This window comes from Saccopteryx bilineata, chromosome 3 (assembly GCF_036850765.1).
Source record: "Saccopteryx bilineata isolate mSacBil1 chromosome 3, mSacBil1_pri_phased_curated, whole genome shotgun sequence".
Classification (NCBI taxonomy): domain Eukaryota; kingdom Metazoa; phylum Chordata; class Mammalia; order Chiroptera; family Emballonuridae; genus Saccopteryx; species Saccopteryx bilineata.
Window position 1 is genome coordinate 234,809,520 of NC_089492.1, and position 24,427 is coordinate 234,833,946.

General features: G+C 37.9%; 1 protein-coding gene across 17 annotated transcripts in view; it reads right to left on the reverse strand.

The window, feature by feature from the left end:
- SGIP1 (SH3GL interacting endocytic adaptor 1) overlaps positions 1 to 24,427 on the reverse strand; it is a 223,899-nt gene that overhangs the window by 124,755 nt on the left and 74,717 nt on the right. For all 17 annotated transcript variants that reach the window (XM_066268940.1, XM_066268955.1, XM_066268954.1 and 14 more), the window contains 2 exons: positions 4,675 to 4,738; positions 8 to 32 (listed from right to left, as the gene is read on the reverse strand). In XM_066268940.1, coding sequence (XP_066125037.1) covers positions 8 to 32; positions 4,675 to 4,738 — 89 coding nt within the window. The remainder of the gene's footprint in view (positions 1 to 7; positions 33 to 4,674; positions 4,739 to 24,427) is intronic.

A 24,427-nucleotide genomic window follows, 5' to 3' on the forward strand; every position in this document is an offset into this window, starting at 1 on the left:
TACTTACAATTCCATCTCTATCTGGTGAACCGCTGTAACAAAAAGAAATGTGTAGCTATTAGGAAAATGAATCATTCTTGCTACATAGACTAAAGTAGAACAAGAAGAAATGTTAACTACCCCTCTCCCGTCTTCCCACGCCAGTATCCTGTCTAATGCAAACTAAATCGAAACAAATTGGTCCAGTGGCATTTGAGTGTGGAGTGTGTGTATGCGTGTGTGGGACGGAGATTCCCATTAAAATCTGAAGTCCAAAAGGCACAAGTTGCTGGAGCAGTGTTTTGGTCCTCTTTTGTGAGGAGAGCTCATTAAGCGGCTGTCCCGGTCTAGATGGCTGCATTTAAAGCTACCACAGGGAATATAAACTAATTTGTTCTCTCTCATCTTCTCTCCTGTGAGTGGTCTTGAATCTCTCCTATAAGAAGGAACTTCTACATTATTGTTCAAGTTACTCCGAGAATCTATATTTTCAACCATATGTCTGTATTTATTGTTCCTTTGATTATAGGAAAGTAGAAAATGGAGGGTGATGTTTTCTAAGGGCTCCCTCTGATAACTGAAAAGTAGTTTGTCTATGGTGGCACTATGCTACAGTGCTTAGGAGGAAGAACTTTAGAATAGGATGAATCTGAATGTCCAGACTCCACCACTTATTAGCTCTGTGACCTTCAACACATTACTTACCCTCTGTAAGCCAATTTCAATAAAATAATGTATAAAAAGAACCTATACTAGTTCCTCACACATAGTAAGTATTCAAAAATGTTGGCTATAATTTTTTTTCCTCTTCACTAGAAACACGACACTGTCCACTTGCAGCCACATTAGACTTTGTAGCAGTAGAAGAAGGGTCTAACTATTGTTATTTTGAAAAACAACTGGAGGAGCCGGAGGAAGGGAGAAGTAACAAGGTGGTCACTGTAACTTTGTAATTTCTTATTTTAATTCACTCTGTAGGAAGTTAGAAAAATGTTATTCCATAAACATAGAGAGCAAATTATGCTTAGTGGAGATCTGCATTATCTGGAAGAAAACCTTAAATGTTTGCAATGGACTGAGAAATCTTGAGCAGTTTAGAGTGGTTGGAACTGTTCTTTAGGAGGTGGGACCAGGTAATGACATTTTTTATTGCTTCATAGGGTGGGGCAGAGAGAGACATGCAGAGAATGAGTGGGACATCTTCTGGGCTCCAAGATGTGACTCCCCTTCTCCACCAACACCTCCTTCTAAATTAGCAGAATATTTTTACCTGGATTACAAAACACTTGATGGAGGTGCGTAATTTTTCATAACCTGTTTTGTGTTCATGAGGATACAAGGGCTAGGAGCAGAGAGGACACTGATATTAAAAGACCATGGGAGTTGAAAGAAATCTTAGGGTATTTGGACATTCCCTGGCTATGGGAATTAGTTGGTTTAAAGAATTTAATCTAAAACGGAGAGATAGGAAGTGTCTTAAGTGATAAAAGTTATAATTCGTTGAACAAATAGTGAGTACTTATATACGGGGCCAGGCACTATCCTAGGATCTGAGGATAAAAATAATGAAGACATATTTATCATAGAAAGAATGAGTCAGGCAAGTAACTCCAGTGAGTTATCATGGCCACATTAAGCTCAGGTTGGCAGGAAAGCACAAAAGAAAGGTACCAATTCACACTCTTGAAAACCAACTTTTCTTTTCAGAACTATAAACTATAAAAAATGAGCACCTATTATTAGAATCCTAGCTTTTGCTAAAGGAATTGAGAAATAGGTGATTGTATCTTCTGCATAGGCTATATCCAGAGGCACTGACCCTTGTCAGGATGTTTTGAGGTAGCAAGTACTAGATGTGGAGAAGACAAGTCTCTGGAGATAGGCCTGGCTATGGTGTTGCTCACTATTCATTCAGATACAAGTGTGTATCTATAAGAGATCTTACATGTAAAGCAACTTGATCTCAAACATATTGCAGCTATAAGGATGGCATTTCAAAAAAGTTTTTTTAAGTGAGAGGAGAGGAGATACACAAACTCTTGCATGCACCCAACCAGGATCCACCTGGCAAACCCCATCTGAAGCTGATGCTCAAATCAACCAAGCTATCCTCAGCACCTGACGTGACACTCAAACCAATCAAGCCACTGGACTGGCTGCAAGAGGGGCAGAGGGAGGGAAGGGGTAGAGGGAAGGGAAGAGAAGCAGATGGTCGCTTCTCATGTGTGCCCTCACCAGGGATCGAACCCGGGACTTCTGCATGCTGGCTGATGCTGTATCCACTGAGCCAACCGGCTAGGATGCATTTCAAAAATTTTAATCAGAAAAACTAATTGTGTATAGCAGCCTTGATGTCCTCTTATGAGCCTTTGTCTTATCCATTTGTGGAAATGGAGTTGGTGTTTCCTAGTTTGGTGGCAGCAAGCATGACAGTTAAGAGCACTAGCTCTAGTGCCAGACTGCCTGGGTTCAATCAACCTAGATTATAATCTTGGGCAAGTCACTTCATCCTTTTGTGTCTCAGTTTCCTCATCTACAAAATGGTCATGATAATACTGTATACATATACCCCGTGGGACAATTAGAGGATTCAATGACTTAATACAAGAGCCTGAAATAGCACCTAGAACATAATAAATACTCATTAAATGTAATCTAGAATAAAATTGCTGTATAATATGATCTACTCCCTACGATGGGGAGTAGAGAGATTTTAGCAACCTTAGACACTTGGGCATATATGCTCAAATTGTTTTTTAACCCTTCTTATGAAATTTCACATTTTATTTTAAAATATTTTTTTAAAATTTAATAGCAGACCCATTATATTGACTGACTTATATTTTAAAAATAATCATCTACCATGGACCCTTTGTCTCTGTTTAAAAAAAAAATGCCAGTTGCTTTTTGCAACTACTGTCTTTTTTCTGTTACTCTCCTATTGGCCTTGATTATAATTTTGCCCATCCATTCCTTTTCTTCTGGGTGATAAAAGCATAGGTATTTGATTCTGTACTAGCATACTGGTTTCAAGTCTTATTTTCTGGGTAGCCTTCAGCAAGTTACTTACTTAATCTCTCTTGGCATTGATTTCTCATCTCTAAAACTGAGGTATGACCTCTAAGCTCACTGAATTACTGTGAGGATTAAATGGGATATCAGTACATACACTATGTCCCCTGCACAGGGCCTGCCACTTAGCACAGGCTCTTTCCTTCCCTCTCTACCAAGCACTGGAATGACGACAAGTCAGGAAGCTCTGGTCCTAACCTCACTCTGTAACTAAGGAGGTTCAATCAACTGAAATTGAAAACGGTAGTACCCCAGCAGGTGGCTTGGCAACCCTGAGGAAGCTGCAACCTGGAAACGGTTAGCATCCACGAAGTTTCAATGACAGCAGGTTAATATAAGCATTACCTAAAGTGGAGGAAACAGCGAATTCCCAGAGCATTTTGCCAGTCTTTTGCAAGAATGATACATGACCCAATTAGAGATCAGGGGCTCATGAAAAGGCAAGGCTTGCACTAAACTGATGGTCTTTTGACCATCACTGCCAGTGAAACTAATTAATGGCTAATTTGCTATCACAAAAGTATTTGGAGGTGCTCCAATAAGTTAAGGAGACATGCTTGGGATTCAACAAGCAAATGTCTATTGGAGTACTTCAGAGAGATATTGGGCATCTACCCAAAGCCAGGAGGAGAAATTCCTTATTTTCATACCTTTAGAAATGAGGATGGAAGAGCAGTGCTTTGGCCACATGCAAATTAGCTCAGCCTGCTCTGGGGTGGTTGTTTGACTCTTTTCTTTTTTGAGGGAGACTTTTTTCCATTTTAATTTTTTTCACACCACAGAGATATGTGTGATCAATGACAGATACTGCCTTCAAAGAATAATAGATTGGGTTTCTGCTGATGACGTTCTCCTGATATGTGTCTAGTGATGTCCTACACAATCCATGGCACATTGCAGGTGACAACAGATGCTGCTGACAGACCGGTACAGCGTCTGGCTCTTTTGGGAGATTAGATTCCAGGTAGAGTACACTGAGGCCGAATAAAGGACAAGTGTATTCACAGGGCTGTGGGCATGCTGGCAATGCTGGAAACAGAACCCGGGGCTGCAAGTTCCACTGAAAGAACCATCACTTGTTTTGGGGGTTGTTTAGAAAATGGCAGTTTCTTAAGGAACAATAGTAATTGTGTCATCCTCAAAAAAACCCTCCTAATTCAAAACTGATAAGACTAAATGTAATGTCCATGAAATAATTATTTACCAAAAGATATATTTGATATCTAGATTAAGATTTTATATCTAGATTATACAATAGGTTTTATTTCCCCCCAATCCTTTATACTCTCTGGCTTAAAAACTTTCAAGGCTTCAAGGTCGCCTACTGCCTGCAGAAGGAAGCCCGGACTTCGCAGCCTGGCACTTGCGAGCTGGCCCTGCTCTCCCTTCCAGACTTGCCTCCAATTACCATCTTTACATGTAGCTGACAGGCAGGCAAACTGTGCTATTCTACTTATCTCCTCATGAATACCAGTTGATTGCTAAACAGTTACAGTTTACCCAGAAACAAAATATGTAGTATACAATACCTAGAGAAACACTGTGTACTCTAAAAGAGACAATAACAACAGCATCTTTTATATAAATAGCTTCTTAGAGGCAGCAAACTTTTAAAGTACTTACGTAGAATCAGTGTCCTTTTCTTTCTTCCGTATTCCAAAGGCCTTTCTTGTACGTTTTTTCAATCCTGTGGGAAAACAACAAAGGGTCAGAGAAATCTATTTTCTCTTTGAGTGTTAGTGACAAAATTCACATGAACATATTTTAAAAGTTGCAACACAGCCCTTAAATCTGAATGTTCAAAAAGTGCTGAAAGTTTCTTCCACTGGATGTATATGGATATGTGTGTATGTGCATATGATTCACTATTATATTTTTCAACAGATGTCTATCAGTGATTTGATGTTCTAAGTTCTGAGCACCATAAGCAACATAAGAATGAAAAGGAGATAAGGGCATGGTACAGAAAAGATTGAAAGGTTTCCTTAGAATACTATTATTATAAACACTGGCAAGAAACCGAATTACAGATTTAGAAGAATAAAAATTTCCAGGTAACACATATTCTTGAGACTTGGCTAATTCCAAGACACAGATTATGTAAACCATACCAAGAGAGCTACACTGACCTGATACATCTTTGTATCCTGTAGTCCCATCTCATCGTTTTCTATGTCCTCAATTCTGGGGCTAGATTGAGTTATTAGCCAGTGTTTTGAATATACTCCAACATCTGTACTCCAGTATCTCTTTCTCCATTATGTGGTCCTTCCCTCTGGTTGAAATGCTTTTCCTATTTTGTTGATATTTAGAATTTTGATTCATCCTTCAAGGCCCAGCCAAATGTCACCTCCTCAGTGAGGACCCTAATGGTGTTAAGAAACTGACTATTCTGTGCTTCCCCCAAATGTTGCTGTTTATGTGTATTGGAATATATCAGACTGTTCCAATGAAAATAGTTCCTGAGTCAGTGTCTCTGATAGGCTGTCAGCTATTCTATGACAGAGACCAAGGTTTCCATATTTGTATGTCTTTCAAACCTAGTATAATTACTAGGTAATGTTTATTGATTTAAAATATCTTCCTAGAAGCATCATTCATAATTGGGATAAGAAGGTTCCTTTCTTCTATCCTGTATATACAAGCTCAGTCTTGTTGTCAAGACTTCATTTGAGATTTCCATTCCCTACATGATCCATAATCACATCTGAGATTTGTGTTTCTTATGTTAAGTTAGTATTAATTATTCAAACATGCTAAATGCCTATATATTCAAAAACCTTAGTGTATTTTTTTTTCTGGTGGTTTGGAAAGTTTTCTTGACAAATTGGAGTGGGAAAATCACTGACTTTCAGAGTTGGTTGGCACTACCAGGTGGAACAAAGAGATAAACAATGACAGAATGAGTGATTTGATGACACCTTGTTCCAAAACATGTGAGTCAGCCCAAACTGCTCAGATTATTTGAGTCATTCATTATTTGGCTTTTAGGGTAGTACTCAAATATAATCTGCAAAATGTCTTTGTTCAGACCAATTTTGCATTTTCTTTTTTTTTTTTTTTTTTTTCATTTTTCATTTTTCTGAAGCTGGAAACGGGGAGAGACAGTCAGACAGACTCCCGCATGCGCCCGACCGGGATCCACCTGGCACGCCCACCATGGGGCGACGCTCTGCCCACCAGGGGGCGATGCTCTGCCCATCCTGGGCGTCGCCATATTGCGACCAGAGCCACTCTAGCACCTGAGGCAGAGGCCACAGAGCCATCCCCAGTGCCCGGGCCATCTTTGCTCCAATGGAGCCTTGGCTGCGGGAGGGGAAGAGAGAGACAGAGAGGAAAGCGCGGCGGAGGGGGGGAGAAGCAAATGGGCGCTTCTCCTGTGTGCCCTGGCCGGGAATCGAACCCGGGTCCTCCGCACGCTAGGCTGACGCTCTACCGCTGAGCCAACTGGCCAGGGCCCAATTTTGCATTTTCATAGCCATTTCATATAAGACATTTAGGTCTTTAAAAATCTCAATGTTTGTTAAAAAAAAATCAAAAAGAAAAACAACAACAAAAAAACTTCCTCCCACATCCACGTAAAACTATTCTTCTTTCTCTCCACAGGAGGAGTTTATAGGGAAACAAAGTTATTGACATTTAAAAAGCTACTCACTCATAATATTTAGAAACACCTTCCCTCTGTTCATTTTTAACTTTGATTGTTAAAAACTTTTCTTTTTTCTAGCCTCTAATTGTCTTGTCTCTTCATAGTCACAAAGTCTCAGTTATAATAATCATTTTCTGCTTAAATTTTCCTGGGCTTCGAGTCTCTTAATTGGCTTCTCCCTCCTTCTAATTTAGCTTTGGATTTATAATGAATGCTATCTTCACCAATCACTACTGGTTTTTATAGGACCACAAAACATGCTATTATTATCCCATGTTTTCAAACCACTTTATTTTTTGTAAATTCATCATGATTAAAAAATAGCATGCCCTACCAAATAGATCAGGAGATACGTGCAAATTCCAGTAATTCTTATATTAAATTAGTAACAGAGCGGGCAATAGTTTTCCATGGACTGTCCTGTTTTTCACCATCAATTTGGATAATAGCCAATATAAACAAGGTCATGAACGTCATGAGTTGTCCATTTTCTAGTGAAAAGTGCACTGGATTAGGATTCAGGAGACATAGAGTCCGTTTCTAGGATTATTTCTAATTGTGAAGCTGAATACAAGTTACAGTCTTTTTGGATCTTGATCTCTCAGTCTATAACAAATCAGACAATAATAAACGATAAAAGAATTTGTACATGTTCCCAAAATGCTATCCTGACCTGTAGCTTTAGTTTCATTAAAAGTTATATCCCCTACACATAGAATACAGCTATATATGGAATGCATAAAAGAATGCACAAAGATGTGACATTCTAGAAAACAAAAACTAATCCAACTGTTGAATAAAAAAAAATCATTGAGGCTCTGGCTAGGTAGCTTAGGTAGTTAGAATGTCATCCTGATGTGCCAAGGTTGCTGGTTTGATTGCCAGTTAGGACACATACAAGAATCAACCAATGAATGGATTAATAACTGGAACAACAAATCAGTTTTTTCTCTATCTCTGTCTCTTCCTCTCTTTATAAAATCAATTTTAAAAATCCTTGAAAATGCTTTCTCCCCTAAAAAGAGGAAAAGATTTGGAAAGTATGAAGAAAACTCTGAAACACTAAAGCAAACAAAATTATAAAATGCAAAACTCATTCATATTTTAGCAGCTGTTTGAGAAGATGCAGGAAGAAACAATTGTACCAACTGTGTTAAAAGTGAATGGAGAGCTGTGGATGTGACTTTTGAGAGTTTATTTTAAAAACTCAAAGAAATTTTTTGGAAAAAGCAACAATGGCCAAAGACTTTACAGAAATACCAAGTTTAAGACACTATAGATGATAATCTGAAAAGCATAAAAAAAAAAAAAAATCAACCCCCCCCACTGTATCTAATGATTCTTTATTTCTGACTCCAGAAGTCCATGAAAAATTTAGTCATTTTCCACAGTGTAATTTTTTTCTGGGCTGGGTCGTGAAATTTTTGTCAACTATTCTTTACCAAAAATGGGAGAAAAAATAGTGTTTTTGAGAAATAAGTAACTTTTCCCTTGGCAATATCAAAACAGAGAGCTCTAAAGGGAAAATTAATTATTGTTTTGATGATCTGGGACAAGAATGGTTCTCCCCCAAGCTGTGGGACTGAGAACATCTCCCTGTGTGCACCCGGAGTGGCTGTCTGAGGTCAGCCACACAGGAGTCGGGCCTGTGCCTCTAGCTTCTCTCCACTTAATTTAGATTCTTCTATCCTCCTTTGGAATTATGGGAGAAGCTAATCAAGTCTAAGAATAACAACAACAAAAATAAAATGGACTGATTTTTAAGAGGGTAGAAAAGCTTATTTCAAAATAAGCAGCCCTAGATGTGACATTATAATGAAGTAAAGGAATAAATGTAGACACGGACAACAGCAATGTCTCTCTCTCTCTGTCTCCCTCTCTTTCTCACACACGCGCACATATGCAGTATAAAGACATTTCATTATTTTAACACTACTAGCTATCATTACTGAGGTCTTATCTATTGGCCAAGTACCAGTTGCTTTGCATGATTGTCTCATTTAATTCTCTTACAAACCTGTGAAAAAGTGGATGTTTTCATCTCAAGTGATGAGCCTAAGGGTTTGCCTAAATCAGGATTTATCATCACCATCTCTAGGGATGAAACTGGAGGCCCCTCTTTCACCACTGCTCCCCAGCTGTTTCAGTTCCTCAGGACCTTGTACCCATTTCCTCTGCACCCTCTCCCTGGAACAACTTCATCCACTCGCATGGTTTCATTTGCTATCTGTATGAAGATGAATCGTGGATGTACAGATGGGCCCAGTACTACCTTATGAGCTTTCTGAATAAACAGTATATTTTCTCATCATCAGGCTTTAATAAATAGACATTATATTTCTTCAAAAGCCTTTATACTCTGTTTATTTTATATATAATCAAACCTATGAAGGTATGCCTAACTATTTACTTAGTTTAAAATTATTTTCTAAATATAATAACCCTTAAAATGAAATCATTCTTCATCAACTGATGGATATTTAAACTAATGTTGTATACCCATACCATAAATACCTTTCTGCCATAAAAAAAAGAATGAAGAACTGATATATGCTATGACATGTAACATGAATGAACCTTGAAAATATTATGCTAAGTGGGAAAAAACATATAAAAAGCCATATATTGTTTGATTTTAGTTATATAACATATCCAAAGTAGGATGCTCTCACTGATACAGAAAGCAGATTAGCGGTTGCCAGGGTAGAGAGAGTCACAGGGAGTAAATGCTTCATAGATACAAGGGTGATACAAAGTTCTGGAACTAGGCACTGCTGATGGTTACACAGCATTGAGACTGTACTAAATATCACTGAATTGCATACTTTAAAATGGCCAAAATGGGAAATATTATGTTATTTGTATTTTACACCACACACACACACACACACACACACACACACACACACAGAATAGCTCAAGCCAGATTTTTCTGTGACAGGAGGAGTAAAAATAGAAGGGAGTGGGGAAGACAAAAGGAAAGAGTCAGGCGATATGTGGAAAGGAGCAGAATGCATGGCCTTCTTTGGAATCAAGGTTTGAGATCAAATCCCAATATTACCTTTTGCTGGCTGTCATTTGCAGCAAAATTTATAGAGAATCCAAGAGGTACTGTGTTACCTTCTATATAAGATTTATGTCCTTACAAGACATGAGGTTTGGAGGGACAGCCTTAGTTTCTCTCTCTGTAATTAAGAGCAACAATAGAAAGTCAGTGCTTGTTCACTTAGTACCTCCTATGTGCCAGGCACTGTAGTGAGCACTTTACATAAACTAACTCTTTGAACAAGGCTGGAGGGTATTACTAACTCCCTGTGTTGTGGATAAGAAACAGACTAAAAGTGATTTAAGTTCCTCTGCCAAGGTCACTAACCAAACAAGTGATAAGGCCAAGATTTTTGAGCCAGGTTTCTTTGGCTCCAAGCTAAGTCACTGCTCGCAGTACCCAGGACAATGCCTGGTACACAGAGTTTGTATAATAATTAAAACAAAAAAAATGAATGACTTTTCCTGATGTTTGCAGTCTACATTCCATTGGTGTTCAGTTTTGTGACATGCATTTGTGTAGAAAGAAGCATTAAGGAAGGAGAAAGAACCCCAAATTGCACAAGACAGACCTATCTGAATGCATAGGCATCAGGCCAGGGACTCAGGGTGAGGGGTGTGCTGTGACACCCCTACATTTTTAGGTGAAGAATGTGCACTATGGCAATTTTGCCCAAGGTAAATATTATAAATATAAACTAATAGATTTAAATTTGTTAAGTACAGCTAGTGCTAGACTTACTACCACGATTGGTTCCGACAGACTGGTCATAACACGATTTGGTCGTAAGTTGAGTAGGCTATATGTACAGTACTGTGAAATGATGTTATAAAAATCTTTAAGTCGCCTGACCTGTGGTGGCACAGTGGATAAAGCATCGACCTGGAAATGCTGAGGTCGCCGGTTCGAAACCCTGGGCTTGCCTGGTCAAGGCACATATGGGAGTTGATGCTTCCAGCTCCTCCCCCCTTCTCTCTCTCTGTCTCTCCTCTCTCTCTCTCTGTCTCTCTCTCTCTCCCTCACCTCTCTAAAATGAATAAATAAAAAAATAAAAATAATTAAAAAATCTTTAAGTCATATTTTATCATAATTTTCTTTCATCATTGTTATATATCATAATTTTCTTTGTTCATTTTATGCCATTTGTATCATCTCTACACCATTTTGTTTCTTATTTTTACATTCATGAGGTTTAAGTAAAACCCTGCATTACCAGTACAACTGGTTTAATAGTTGCAAAACATACAAAATTACAAAATACAGGTACATACAAAAATACAAAATACAGGTGTAAAAAATACCTTAGGAAACATTTTTCCAATTGCAAAACATATCAAAATATATAAACATCTACAAAACATTTTATTGGCCAGCACTGTTGTATGCCCAGCTGGGCAACGCTTGCACTGCCAGACGCAGAGCAGTCGTGGCTAGCGATTGTGGTCATAAAGTTGAATGATCGTTAAGTTGCAGAGGCCGTAAGTAGATCAATACCTGTCCTACAACAGTGTTTTAGAAAATATGTCAGGAACATCTTCATCTTATCCTAACACCATCTTATAAAGTGGAAACTATTATTGTACTGATTATCTGTGTACCTACCATGGGGCATGACGAGTAACTGGTGCCAGGTCACACAGGTGGTAATTGGCAGACCACATTTCAAAGTCCCTCTGCCTGACTCCAGAGTCCATGCCCTTTATGTCTTTGGAATATGATTTGTTAATCATCGCAATTCATTTTGCCCTCTTATTAAAAACAAACAAACATATGTACAAAAACCCCCCTCAAATTTGACATATTTTTAAAATTAAAAGACATTTTTAGGAAAATTAGGCCACACATTTCTTAAACACAGACTGATAATTTTTAAAAATTTTTATTTATTCATTTTAGAGAGGAGAGAGTAAGAAAGAGAGAAGGGGGAGGAGCAGGAAGCATCAATTCCCATATGTGCCTTGACCAGGCAAGCCCAGGGTTTCGAACCGGCAACCTTAGCATTCCAGGTCGATGCTTTATCCACTGTGTCACCACAGGTCAGGCATTAAATCTTTTTATACTACCCAGAGGACATAAGGAGACCCAATAAATGTTTACTAAAAGGATTATTTCTGAAATAAATATAAAAATATAAATTTTCAGTTTGAGTCTTCATCATCTTGGAGGGTTACTCAAAGGTGAAGCACATGTAATGGAATTACTTATTTTCTGCAAGAACCCAGGCCAAACATGTGGTCTCAGTAATAAAAACAGGCAAATCAAATTGTCCTGGGCATAATGCTGCAGACTGACAGCAACTCTGGCAAAAGCTGTCCATTATGACGTTCAATGTATTCCTGTCAGGAAAGATTATGAGCTTTACAATCAGCTCTTCCTCTAAGTTTTAAATATAGTGCTATAATCCAATTCAGATTCTTTGTCAAATAAGGTCTCACAGAAAGATGTATGACCAGCTAAGATGGAGGACAGTCCCTGGCATGATTCTTTAATGATATTCACAACTTCCAGTGCTAAGACTGCCACCTAACAGACAGAAGATGCTTAACAAAGGTGAGAACCAGAAAATAGGAAAAGTTGAGATCCATATCTAGCTGTACCTGGCACATGGTAGTTATTCTACAAATGTTAGTGCACTAAAATGAAGACTGCTAGAAGGCAATTATGTCCTTTAAGGGCTAAAAATATTAATGAATTTTATTTATTTTTTATATTTAGGACCTGACCAGTGGTTCAGTGGATAGAGCATTGGCCTGGTGAATGGACATCCCAGATTCAATCCCTGGTCAGGGCACACAGGAGAAGTGATTATCTGCTTCTCTCTCTCTCCTTCTCCCCCTTCTCTCCCTCTTCCCCTCTGGCAGCCAGTGGCTCCATTGGTTTAAGCATGGCCCTGGGCACTGAGGATAGCTTGGTTGGTCCCAACATCAGCTTCAGGCACTAAAAATAGTTCCGTTGATTTGAGCATCAGCCCTAGATAGGGTTTGCTAGGAGGATCCTAGTCAGGGAGCATGTGGGAGTCTGCCTAACTATCCCTCCTCCTCTCACCTAAAAAAAGAGAAAGAAATATTTGATCTTTTGGTGACAGGAGAAAATGTTAAAGAGAAGATGGTCATGGAACAGGTTTGCCACAAAAAGGACAATGTTAATGTAATAAAAAAGCTGAATGGAATTAGGAAAGATATTAAGCAGGCAAAAACTTCTATTAAGCTTTAAGTATAAAAGCAAGAAGCATGGGAAGCATATGTAGTTGTAAAGAAAGAGGGCATTTTGAGCTCTGAAGGACGGGTTCAAATCTCATCTCTATCATCACCCAGGGCAAGTTACTTAACCTCTCCAGTTCTCAATTTTCTCTGCTATGCATCATAAAATGTTTTATAAACTTTAAATCACACCTAAAATATATTATGTATCACTTTATGTAAAATTCTCTCACTGTCTTTGCAGTTTTGACTTATAAAGCAACTAGCAGTCAGCTAAGAGCAACTAGTTACCTGGTTTAGCACTTATAACATCTCCATAGCTCTATTCCTTTAGAAATAAAAATCATCAAAATTAAAAAATAATCATATTCACAAGTCTTCTTGGTTACAGTATAATAATAAAAATACCAACCTCAATCTCAAGAAATGTAATTTATTAACTGCTATCATAAAAGATAAGTCGGAATAAAAAATTCACAGTAAAAAATACAACTATCTTTTTGTATCAGGAAAATATAGCATTGATTAAGCCTGTACTATGTACAAGTTCATTAAAAACTTAAGTCTGCTGGTCTTTCCCGCATGATTTAAAGTAAACCAGTGTTACCTCTACTTGGGTTCGTGGTATGTAGAATTTGGAGCTCCCAGCTCCCTCCCTGGCGGGAAGACGTGCCACTTTGCTTGGAGGACAGCACTTCAAACACTAGTAAAATTAATTTGCTCTGTTTCATGAGGACATTGTTCTGTAAAGCGGTTTCTCTCCTATTCTTCCTTTCTCCCTGTCATTCTCCCCACATTGACTGATTCTCTTCTCTCCTTCCACCTCCAAACCCTCCTCAGCCTGACAATGACATGTAGACAGAACAAAAGTTAATGATCCTGCTCAGATGGACTCGGGTTTTCAGACATAAACAGAAATATTCTATTGAATTTTAGCTCTCCAAATCTCATTTTCAAAACATTCCATTTTCAACAAGAAAATAAATATAAAAGAAAACAAACTGGACAATAACAGAAATGCTTTCCATATGCCCTTGCCTAAATATCGAATTTAATTCTGAGTTCTTTTCAGGGGCCATAAAGGTCTCTGGGATGCATGTGGATTGATATTGTTTACAAAATTTATAGTAGTAAGAATGATCACCCATCTATTTATTCACCTACCCTTCATCCCTCTTTCCTTCCATGTGCCTACCCATCCACCCACTGACCCACCTATCTTTTCACTACATAAATTCAAATAGGTAACAAAGTTCATTGTCAGGAAATTATGCTTGTTAGATAAGATAAACCCATCAGGTTGCAATGAAAATCTGCTCTTCTTTAGTCTATTCTCATTGGAGGTAGAAAATATCTAGCCAAATCTCTTGGAAAGAACCACTGGTAGTCTTGCAAGTTTACTAAGCCATCTCAAGCATCTTCTTAGGCTAAATGGTCATATTATTATTCCCTTTCTTTATTTACAGATCCTGTATTTCAAACATTTAAATTTGTGGCTTTTACTCTGCTAATGGTTCTCTGATTCTGAGTCCTCATGTTTTTCTAGCAAGCTCAGATGGCAACTTTTTCTATCACTTTTCAGTATTCTCTTCACTAGCTTTCCAGTACTGGAAAGAGATATAATTCCCACTTTTTATTCAGTATATAAAGTCATGCAAACCCCTAAGTAATTTAGGATCACTATCATTTTCACATTCAGTGGTTGATAGAATAGAAACCTGTTGACCATCTATCATATACCAGAAACTCTTCTGAGCTACAGATACAGTGTATAATACAGTGGTACCTTGAGATACAAATTTAATTTGTTCTGTAACCCAGCTCGTAAGTCAGTCAATTCGTATATCAAACTGCCTATACTGGACCCGTGCGCCAACGTGCCAACTAGCGGCAGCTTTCCAAATCACAACTCGTATCTTGGAATTTCGCACGGATCTCGAATAAACATATGGACCGAGTCACAGTTCGTATCTTAAAAACTTGTATGTTGGTCTGTTCATATCTCAAGGTAACACTGTATTATCCTGAATCATGAAAATCATAGATCGGTTACAAAAACCTTAAAACACCTCCCTTCAGTTAAGTAGATGTCACCCACTTTAGCTCTCTCCTAATCTACTCACTAATGGGATATATATGCATAATTGTGTGGCGTTTGAGGTGAAGAGTGACAAGCAATGAGAACATCAGGGGCCAAATCATACAAGTTCTTGAAGGTCAAGTTAAGGACATTAGATTTTAAGTGCACTGGGAAGTCACTGAAAATAATGGAACAGGAAATTAATATCAACTAAATACTCCCCCCCCATCAGCAATGTTTATTACCTAGTACCAGAAAGCTCCAATAGTAATTAACTTGTGTAACAGTCAGTATGATGTGCTAAATAAACCATATGCCTTTTCTAGATCATCAAAAGGTAAAGTAATATTAATATTGATTTAGTGTTATGAGTATTATGCTGTAGTCATTATTTGAAAAGTAGCATTTGAATTAGGTTCTATATAGAAAGTCTAACTAAAATATGTAATTTACTAAACAGCTTTAGTAAAGACACCCAAGTCTTTCTTATAACATAAATTTTCCATTGTGATAGTATGTAAATACATCAGTTTTGATAATCCTGAGATTCAAATTAAGAGCCTTCTGTTTAGACCTCCATAACTCCTGAACTTGAACTCCTCATAGAATTATATTCTAGCTTTACCATTAACCAGCTGAATGATGCTGAAAAAATTCAGTTAATCTCTCAAGAATACAGCTTTCTGAACTGTAAAATATCTGGTTTACATGATTCCAAGTTTTAAATGAGAAAATGGATTTGGATATGAAATAAAATGCTATCTTAAGCAAAAAAGCAATATTATTTATTTGTGTAATTATTATTGTCATTTTAATTGGGGGTTGAAAGAGAGTAAATTGAAGCAATATATATAGTTTAAAAAGTAAAGTATACAATCCAGTGCAAATAGTAAGGTTTTGCTCTTCCTTGATTAAAATAAAAAAGGGAGAAAAATGTATATTATATTATCCCATGCAAACCATTTAGGAGTATATTTTCTAATATCTTCTGTTGGATAATATTAACTCTAACATTCTATGAAATCTTGCTTAATTTTCAACAATCTACAAAGATAACGATGTGTTCACCTGAGGAATTGCGTAATCTAAAACAGAACTTCTCCCAAGCCAGGTCCTTCGCTAAGGGTTCCACTTCCAAATAAAATGGTGCCAGCATTTTCCAAGATACTCCATCCAAGAACCTAAAATGCACGTTTGAGTTTTCCTTTTCTTCCCTCTCCACAGCCAATACATTAAGGAATGTTGTTAGCATGCTTTCTGATATGCATCAGATTTATTCACCCAGGCTACTTCCACCTCATGAAGCTGTCACCCTCAAGACATGACCTATATCATTGCTACAGAGGGGGATAAAAACATGAGGAAGTCATCTCAAATACTTTACCACCTCAGCCAGGAAGAGACAGAGTTTTACTTATGTATAACTGACCAGAAGGAATTTATAACATATGGCCTCACTTAGATCGAAGAGATGCTGGAAAATGAAGCCCCTGGCTGTGAAGCCTCTTCCCAGCAATAGCTCTGCACATTGGAAAGGGAACTTGGCTCTTTGGAAGTCAACTAGCAGTACCTTCCAATTCCTACACAGAGAAGCCATATCTGTCATTATCACTTCCTGTAGCTAGGAGCTCTAATCCCACATAATTAACTGGTTCTGCCACTTGCTGCTTGTGTGGATAAACTTATATTTCTCTCACCCTCAGTATTCTCTTCCATCAAATGGATTTTATCTCATAAGATTGCTATGAAAACTGAAGAGATCATGCATATAATGTGCTTAACAAAATCAATGGCTTGTGACAATCAATATTTCCTAGAAATGGAATTGAAATATAAAATTGACCCTAGGATAAATTCTTAAAATTGTTGAATTAAAAAACTATAGTATAAAAACTATACTATACTTTACTGAATTACCCTTTTCTTCTAAAGGTAATAGTTGAAGTAGATTTTGGAGATTTTTGGTTTCTTTTTCCCCTAAAATCATAGTTTAAGCAAAAAATTCTTGTTTTTGGAAGAGGGTTTTAATAAGCCTCCACTGAAGAACTAACAAGGAGAAATAACATGGCACAACTGGTAGGAAGCTATATCATAGAATACCAGGGTAGAGATTAGCATCTGGTTTGGTAATAGATGAGCAAAACTGATGTTCAGAGAGATTAAAGCAATAGTCTCACAGCCACACAGGAAATTATAGAGGAGGCTGGACTCAAATTTTCATCCCTTTACTTCAACCCAGTATACTTCACCATGTTGCTTCATTAAATATGAGTGGTTGTGTGTGTATGTGTGATAAATAAATATATACTATAAAAATATAAATATATTATACTATATATATACATATATGGAGAGAGAGAAAGAAACACAAACTATATATCTCCTATAGTGCTCTAGAATACCAAGTAGATCTAAGTTTTAGTATGGTTTTTGTTTTTACTTCCACACTAAATATATCTCATGACATTCTAAATGTCTAGAATGCTGTCATGAACCCCTGCATAGCATTACTTCAACAATCTGAATCACATTTTCAGTAACACTAATATCTTTTTAAGCTGAAATTTGGCTTAGCATTATGATTAAATTATTATAAAACTGTAACCTCAAAGTCAGAATGAAAGTAAAAGGTGACTTTAATAATAATAAAAGAAAAAAACAAAATAAAAATGTTGTTTGAAATGGGGTCTGTAGAAACACCAAGATCTAAGTGCTGTGTCTGAATTAAGCTAATTCTGTGGTGCTTTCCACAAACGTACTTTGTACTTCCTGGAAGTCACATTTACAAGAGAAGCTTAGTTCAAAAGTCTGCTAGCATCGTCTTCAGCTATTTCTTCTCTGAAACTCTTTTGGAAACCGAGGCTAGTTCTAGTTCCTCCTTTTTAGAGCCACCTGAACATGCACACACACCTGTTCACCTCTGTCATTTGGTGTAAAGTAGAGCCTCTCACAATGATTGCAACAGAATTCAACCTGCTCTGAATTTACCAAAAGACAGAACTCCTTATTAGTGTGACATAGGCCCTGGCCTATCATGTTTCTGTAGTTTTACCTGTCAGTATTACTCTTTAAATATTGCACTTTGCAACCAAACAGAAATTTTCCTCATTCCCTCAACAAGCATGTGTAGGGAATCACCTATCTGATCTTGGACCCTCTATAACTTGGATTAAGGAACTTTAGTTAAAAAGCCCTGAGTGTGAATGGTGATGCAAATGTACTCCCCTGCTGCAAACACAGGGAAATAGGTTTCCTGGATGCAAACACCAAGAAACTGTGTGAGTGACCTTTGTGCAAACACAAAGGAGTTCATGTGAATGGGCTTTAGAAAATTAGTCTAGAGCAGTGGTAGTCAACCTGGTCCCTACCACCCACTAGTGGGCGTTCCAGCTTTCATGGTGGGTGGAGCGGAGCAATCAAAGTATAAATAAAAAGATAGGTTTAACTATAGTAGGTTGTTTTATAAAGATTTATTCTGCCAAACAGTAAAAATCCGACATAAAGTACTTGGTAAGTAATTATTATTATATGCTTTAACTTGCTGTAACTCTGCTTTATAAATTTTATAAAGTAAAGTTACTTCCCTACTTTATAAATCACCATTACTGTGGAACCTGTGGGTGGTTAGAAAATTTTACTACTAACAGAGATACAAAAGTGGGCAGTAGGTATAAAAAGGTTGACTACCCCTGGTCTAGAGTTTTATAGATTGCTCCTCCCTTTGTGTTTGTTAATTAGCAAAAGAAAAAGAATGTACTGACTGTAACTAGGCCTTTTTCCATATCAATAAGAAGTACATTAGTTATTCTTTTCCCTTATCACCTGATCTCCCTCCTCTGCAATCCTGTTACCTTTGTTCTGCTTCTGATCAATAAAATCTCTGGGAGAAGGAGACTCTGGAAGTTAGTCTCCCTTGACTGCCTCTCCATCTTCCTCTTGACAATAGTTTATGTCTTGAGCAGTTTTTCCATATAACACTGGTAGTTCCCAGTGGGCTAGAGGACTATAAGCATGCATGTCTGTAGTCTGTGTATTAGCTTCTTTACAGAACTTATAAAATTATGCCTCAATGTACATATTTACATTGTTTTGTTGTTTATAGATTTTAAGTTGCTTCAGCACAAGATCCATTTATTCATCTTGTGCCCCATCAGTGAATCTAATTCAGTGCCCTGCACACAGTAGAGAGTCAGTCAACATTCACTGAACTGAGAAAAAGGTTACAAGTCAAGCAAAGGTACAAATGTCAAAAATAACCTTTTCCATCCTTATTTGGAATAAATGATCAAACCAGGAGCTTTCAACATTAAGACGCTTTCCATCACTGAGAAAAGAACCTCCATTAAGTACTTGCTAGCCCTCACTTCTACAAGAGCATGTGTTGTCACAGCGACCATGAACTACTCAGAGACCAGATGACATGCTCTGAGGGGCCGAGGGAGGCAATAACCCAGGTCAGCAGACCCAAGGACTGAAGTCCTGTCCTCATTGTTACTCAGATACTTACTAGCCAGTATGAATAACTCAAGGAAACAGACAGCAGAAATCAGGGGGTGAAGTAAAGGACAAGGAACATGTAGTCTCCTCATCTCTGTTCTGAGAGCCTAAACATTTTCTGTTACTGAATCTTATCCTGCTGCTTTGCTGTTTCCAGTAGGGTGACAATGCACTTGCTGAGCTCACGAGATCTTCAGTTATTTTTCTCATGGTTCCTTAGTCTCCTTTCCCAGCACTCATGGGAACAACTGCTGTACATCTGGTCTACTTCATTCTCTTGCTAGCATTACTATAGAAAAAAGAAGTTTAAATTCAGGAAAATAGAAAGCAATAGCAAGAACCAAGTCAGTGGCTGGTATGTAGGAATGAAGTATTTTCCTTGCCACCAGTCCTAACCTGGTAGGTTCACCTCTGAAGCAACTGAAAAGACTTATCAGGTAGTCTTTGTGACAGGGTGCCCCCAGTAGGGGAGTGCATCCCTCTAGGCAGTGGTGAGATTCAGGCGGTTTGCACTGGTCCAGCAGAACTGATACCTAATTTTTTGTTGAGATCAGTGAACCTGTTGTTAAAATGGCACTTGTAATCAGGGTTCTCTCTAAGGTGGGCACCAGGGCAGCTGCCTAATATAGAAATCACAAATTTGCATTCCTTACTCTTTTTTAACATTCATCTGTGCAATAGTGTATTCTAAACACCCCTAGTAATGTTCATTCCATTCATAGGTGAAAAAATTTGATGGAACTATGCTTGTAATATTTATTCATCCATTTCATAAGACTCGTTATACCTTGATGAAATACTATTCTTTAATTCCCCATCCTTGTTACTTCAGTAGGTAGTGAGGACACCAATCAAGAAGCAATGTGGTAATATCTTAACAGTTGTTTTTTATTGTCAAGTATTATTTAATATTTTTCATTACTATTTTAAAACTCTTGCTTATAAATAACCTAGTTTTGTGTACTTCTTTTATTGTTCTTATTTAAGTATTAAATACACAAAATAATCAACTACCTTTTGGTATATATATTTTTTATACTTAAAATGGTCATTAGGGCAGAGAACTGGTTGTTAAATTATTTTAATCCCACCACTGCCTCTAGGCCTTTCAGGATGCCCCTATGATAGAACAGATTCAGCCACACAACCAATTTCTGTCTCTGAATATCAGTTTTAATGTTAGCTGTCGACAGTGACAGTGTTCACATTCTTCATCTCAAATACTCTTAGCCATCAACTGCCAGCCAAAGCCACCCCACCATTATGGTGCACTCTGTCCCACTTAGCTATACCTAATAGAGGCCTTGCTTGAAATAGCTTGCTATTTCACATCTGCTTAAGAGTATTCTCCAGTACTGGGCTGGTTGTTTTTGTTATTTACAGGTAGTGCATATTCAAGAATGCAAGGCTACCTGGCCACTGTGTATGATAAAATTCCGAGACTTGGTTTGTCATCCTAAAGGGACTTGTCATTTGAGATAACCAGATAGTATTTTATTTATAAAAAATATGAGAGACTGATAGGGAAAGTTCATGGTTAGAAGAATATTATAAATTCAAGCATGTCTCATAAACAAAATAAATCTTGGAATGTGTGTTTGAATTCTGTTGAGAAACAAATGTAGTAAAAACATTATTACAAGATAGTACAGTTCACAGAAACAGTACATGGCTCCAATTCTGTTTTCATCAGGGCATATGGTTAAGAATTCCAGGAAAAAAACAGTCATGAAAATGGTCTCTGTATAGTAAATCATGCCTTTTACTATGTAGCAGTGGCTCATCCTTTTCGTCACAAATTCCATTGAAAATCTAATAAGAGTTATGGATCCTTTCCCCATAAAATATTGACACTCCCCTATATCTACCGGCCTGTGTGCACTATTCCTGGGAGTTTACAGACTGTCTAAATATACCATGGACCTCAAGTTAAGTCCTTTTCTTTGTAGGAACTCAATTTTTTTTTTTTTTGCATTAATGTGTAACAGTGTATAATAAATGATCTTGGCAAGGATGACCCAGCTATGCCTAGCTTATCTTCATCAGAAATTAAATGAGTTCTTTAACAGCTCAGAAGGAGTCAGAGCCTGAGTCAGGCTGAGAAATCACAATGTTTGTCCCTGGGCCCATGATGATAGATGTTCTGAATTACTGTCAACCAGCCGAGTCCTCTGTCCTGTTTCACTCATGGAGCCTCCCTATTTTTCTTCTGGCTGGTCTAGCCATCCATCTGCTTCTATCACAAACAGCCTCAGTAATTTGCTGGAGCTGCGGCTTTCAAAATTGAGTAGAAGAAGGAAAAAAAAAAAACCCTTAGTTATTTTAGAATCAGAAATAGAATCTAAAGAGCTTAGTCATGTGTGCTAATTTTAATGTTAGGCCCTCTCACATATTTTATCTCATTTAACCAATAAATCAATCCTGGGCTGTAGTTTTCATCTACCTACTTTTTACATTTGGGTATCCAGAGGCTCTAATAATTGTCACTCATGTAAGACCCAATAGTTAATAAATTGCACTAATATTTAAATATATTTGTGTCTGACTCTAAATCTAGTATTGTCCTACTACATGATACTTTTTATTATTCTTATTAAACAATCTGTGATCTAACTCCATGCTTCCAGTATTTTGCAATTAATCTATGTCTGAGAGACCTCAAGCTTTTCTCAGATAACAAAACGTGCATGGAGGGAAAAGGTGACTTACACCTCCTAGAATATTTGGGTGAATTCCAACACTAAGGTCACATGATTTTGGCTGAGCGACAAAGCAATTGAAACCTTACCTGGAGGACTGGGCTTCCATCCAAGAGCACTGAGACTCAAACATTGGTTCCCCTTATCCCTAGGAACAAATTTCAAGACCCCTTTCTCGTGGATGCCTGAAACTGCGACAGTACTGAGCCTTATATATACTGCTTTTTCCTGTGCATACATATCAGTGATAAAGATTAATTTATAATTAGGGATAGTTGGAGATTAACAACTATAATAATAAAATAGAATAATTATAACAATATATTGTAATAAAAATTACAGGAATATGGTCGCTCTCTCTCTCTCTGTTAATTGATCTGATAACCCAGATGGCTGTTAAGTGACGAGAGGTAAGAGTGGCAATTACAGCATAGATGTGCTGGTCCAAGGGAGGGAGGGAGCAGGACAGCAGATGAGTTCATCACGCTACTCAGAATGGTGCAAAACTTAAAACTTGGTCCTAGCCAGTTGGCTCAGTGGTAGAGTGTAGGCCTGGCATGTGGAAGTTCCAGATTTGATTCCTGGTCAGGGCACACAGGATAAGTGACCGTCTGCTTCTCCACCCCTTCCTCATTCTTCTCTCTATTCCCATCTCTGAGCCATGGCTCGAATGGTTTGAGCAAAGTTGGCCCAGGAACTGAGTATGGCTCCATGGCCTGCCCCAGGTGTTAAATTAGCTTGGTTGCCAAGCAACAGAGCAGCTGCCCAGATGGGCAGAGCATCACCTGGTAGGGGGCTTGCTGGATGGATCCCATTTGAGGTGCATGTGGGAGTCTGTTTCTGCCTCCCTGCCTCTTACTTAATTAAAAAAAAAAACAAACCCAAACTTAAAACTTATGAATTGTTTATTTCTGGAATTTTTCATTTAACAGTTTTGGACCACAACTGACCAGGGTAACTTGAAACCATGGAAAGGGGGACTACTGTACTGCCTTTTCTCTCAAGACATGGCTAATCGAACCACAGAGATAATTAGTAGAATTAGGCAGTAATGATGAAACTTTGTATCTTCTTTCCATTCACCCTCAGCCACCAAATTAGCTTTTACCTGTATTTCCTTCTAGACCAAAAGTAAAAGCCTTTATGAACTGTGTGGAAGGAATATTAACTTATTTGGGGATATAAAGGGATCATGAGTCATTGTTTTGCTACATTTGTTAAGAGCTCTGGACACACCAGGTAACAAAGTAGTTTTATGACAATTTAGACTGCTGCCTTCCTCCATCTCCCGCTAAGACATAGTCTGGTATAATGACCATGACACTAGTCTTCTTAAATTCTTAAAAGTATCTCCTTAAAAAGTATCCAGGATGAAAACAAAGCCACATTACGATTTTTTAGGGAGCTGTCTTAGAGTTCTTACATCTCTTCAGCCTTCTTTGATAGCTTTCCATTTCTGCATCTCCTTTCATTTTTCTATTTCTTAGGCAAGGTAACTGAGATGAGGTGAGCAGCCGTGGGGCTCTGCCTGGGAACTACTGCCACAGAGCAATTGTGTGTCAGATAAGAAAGCCTTTTATGTCTGCCCAGATGATGTCTTCCGAAGTCATGTTTAGAATAGACTCTGGTTTCTCCCTTGGTAACTGCCTCCTGTAACCCACCTGAAAACTTTTGGCCAATTCTTGTTGAGCACCTACTATATACTGAACATTATTCTAGACAGTGGACTATAGAGATAAATAAGGTAGAGCTCTGCTGAGTTGGGAGGAGACATTTATAAATGTAAATTTAAAATTTAGCATGGTATTAGTGTGTACTTACATGCAGAAGTTACAGTCTTTGAGAGCAGAGAGGAAAAGCACCCACCCCAACTTAGGGACTCAGGGAAGAGTGCCAACTGACATGTATGAGTCTCAGATGATGAGTAAGAGTTATTCTGGTGGGAAGAAAAATGTGGGCTGACATTCTAGACAAAGGAAACCACACAAACTAAGGCACAGAAGGATGAAACAAGTGACATGTACAGACAATGAAAAGCAATTTGCTATTTGTTACTAAAACTAAGAAAAAGACAATGACCAGAGATGGGGCTGAAAGGTTGGCAAGGATGAGGGCATGGGGGCATTTTATGCCAGACCAAGTGACTAGAATTCATTCCTTGGGTTATTAGGAAGCAAATGTAGACTTTTCGCAAAACCATTTATA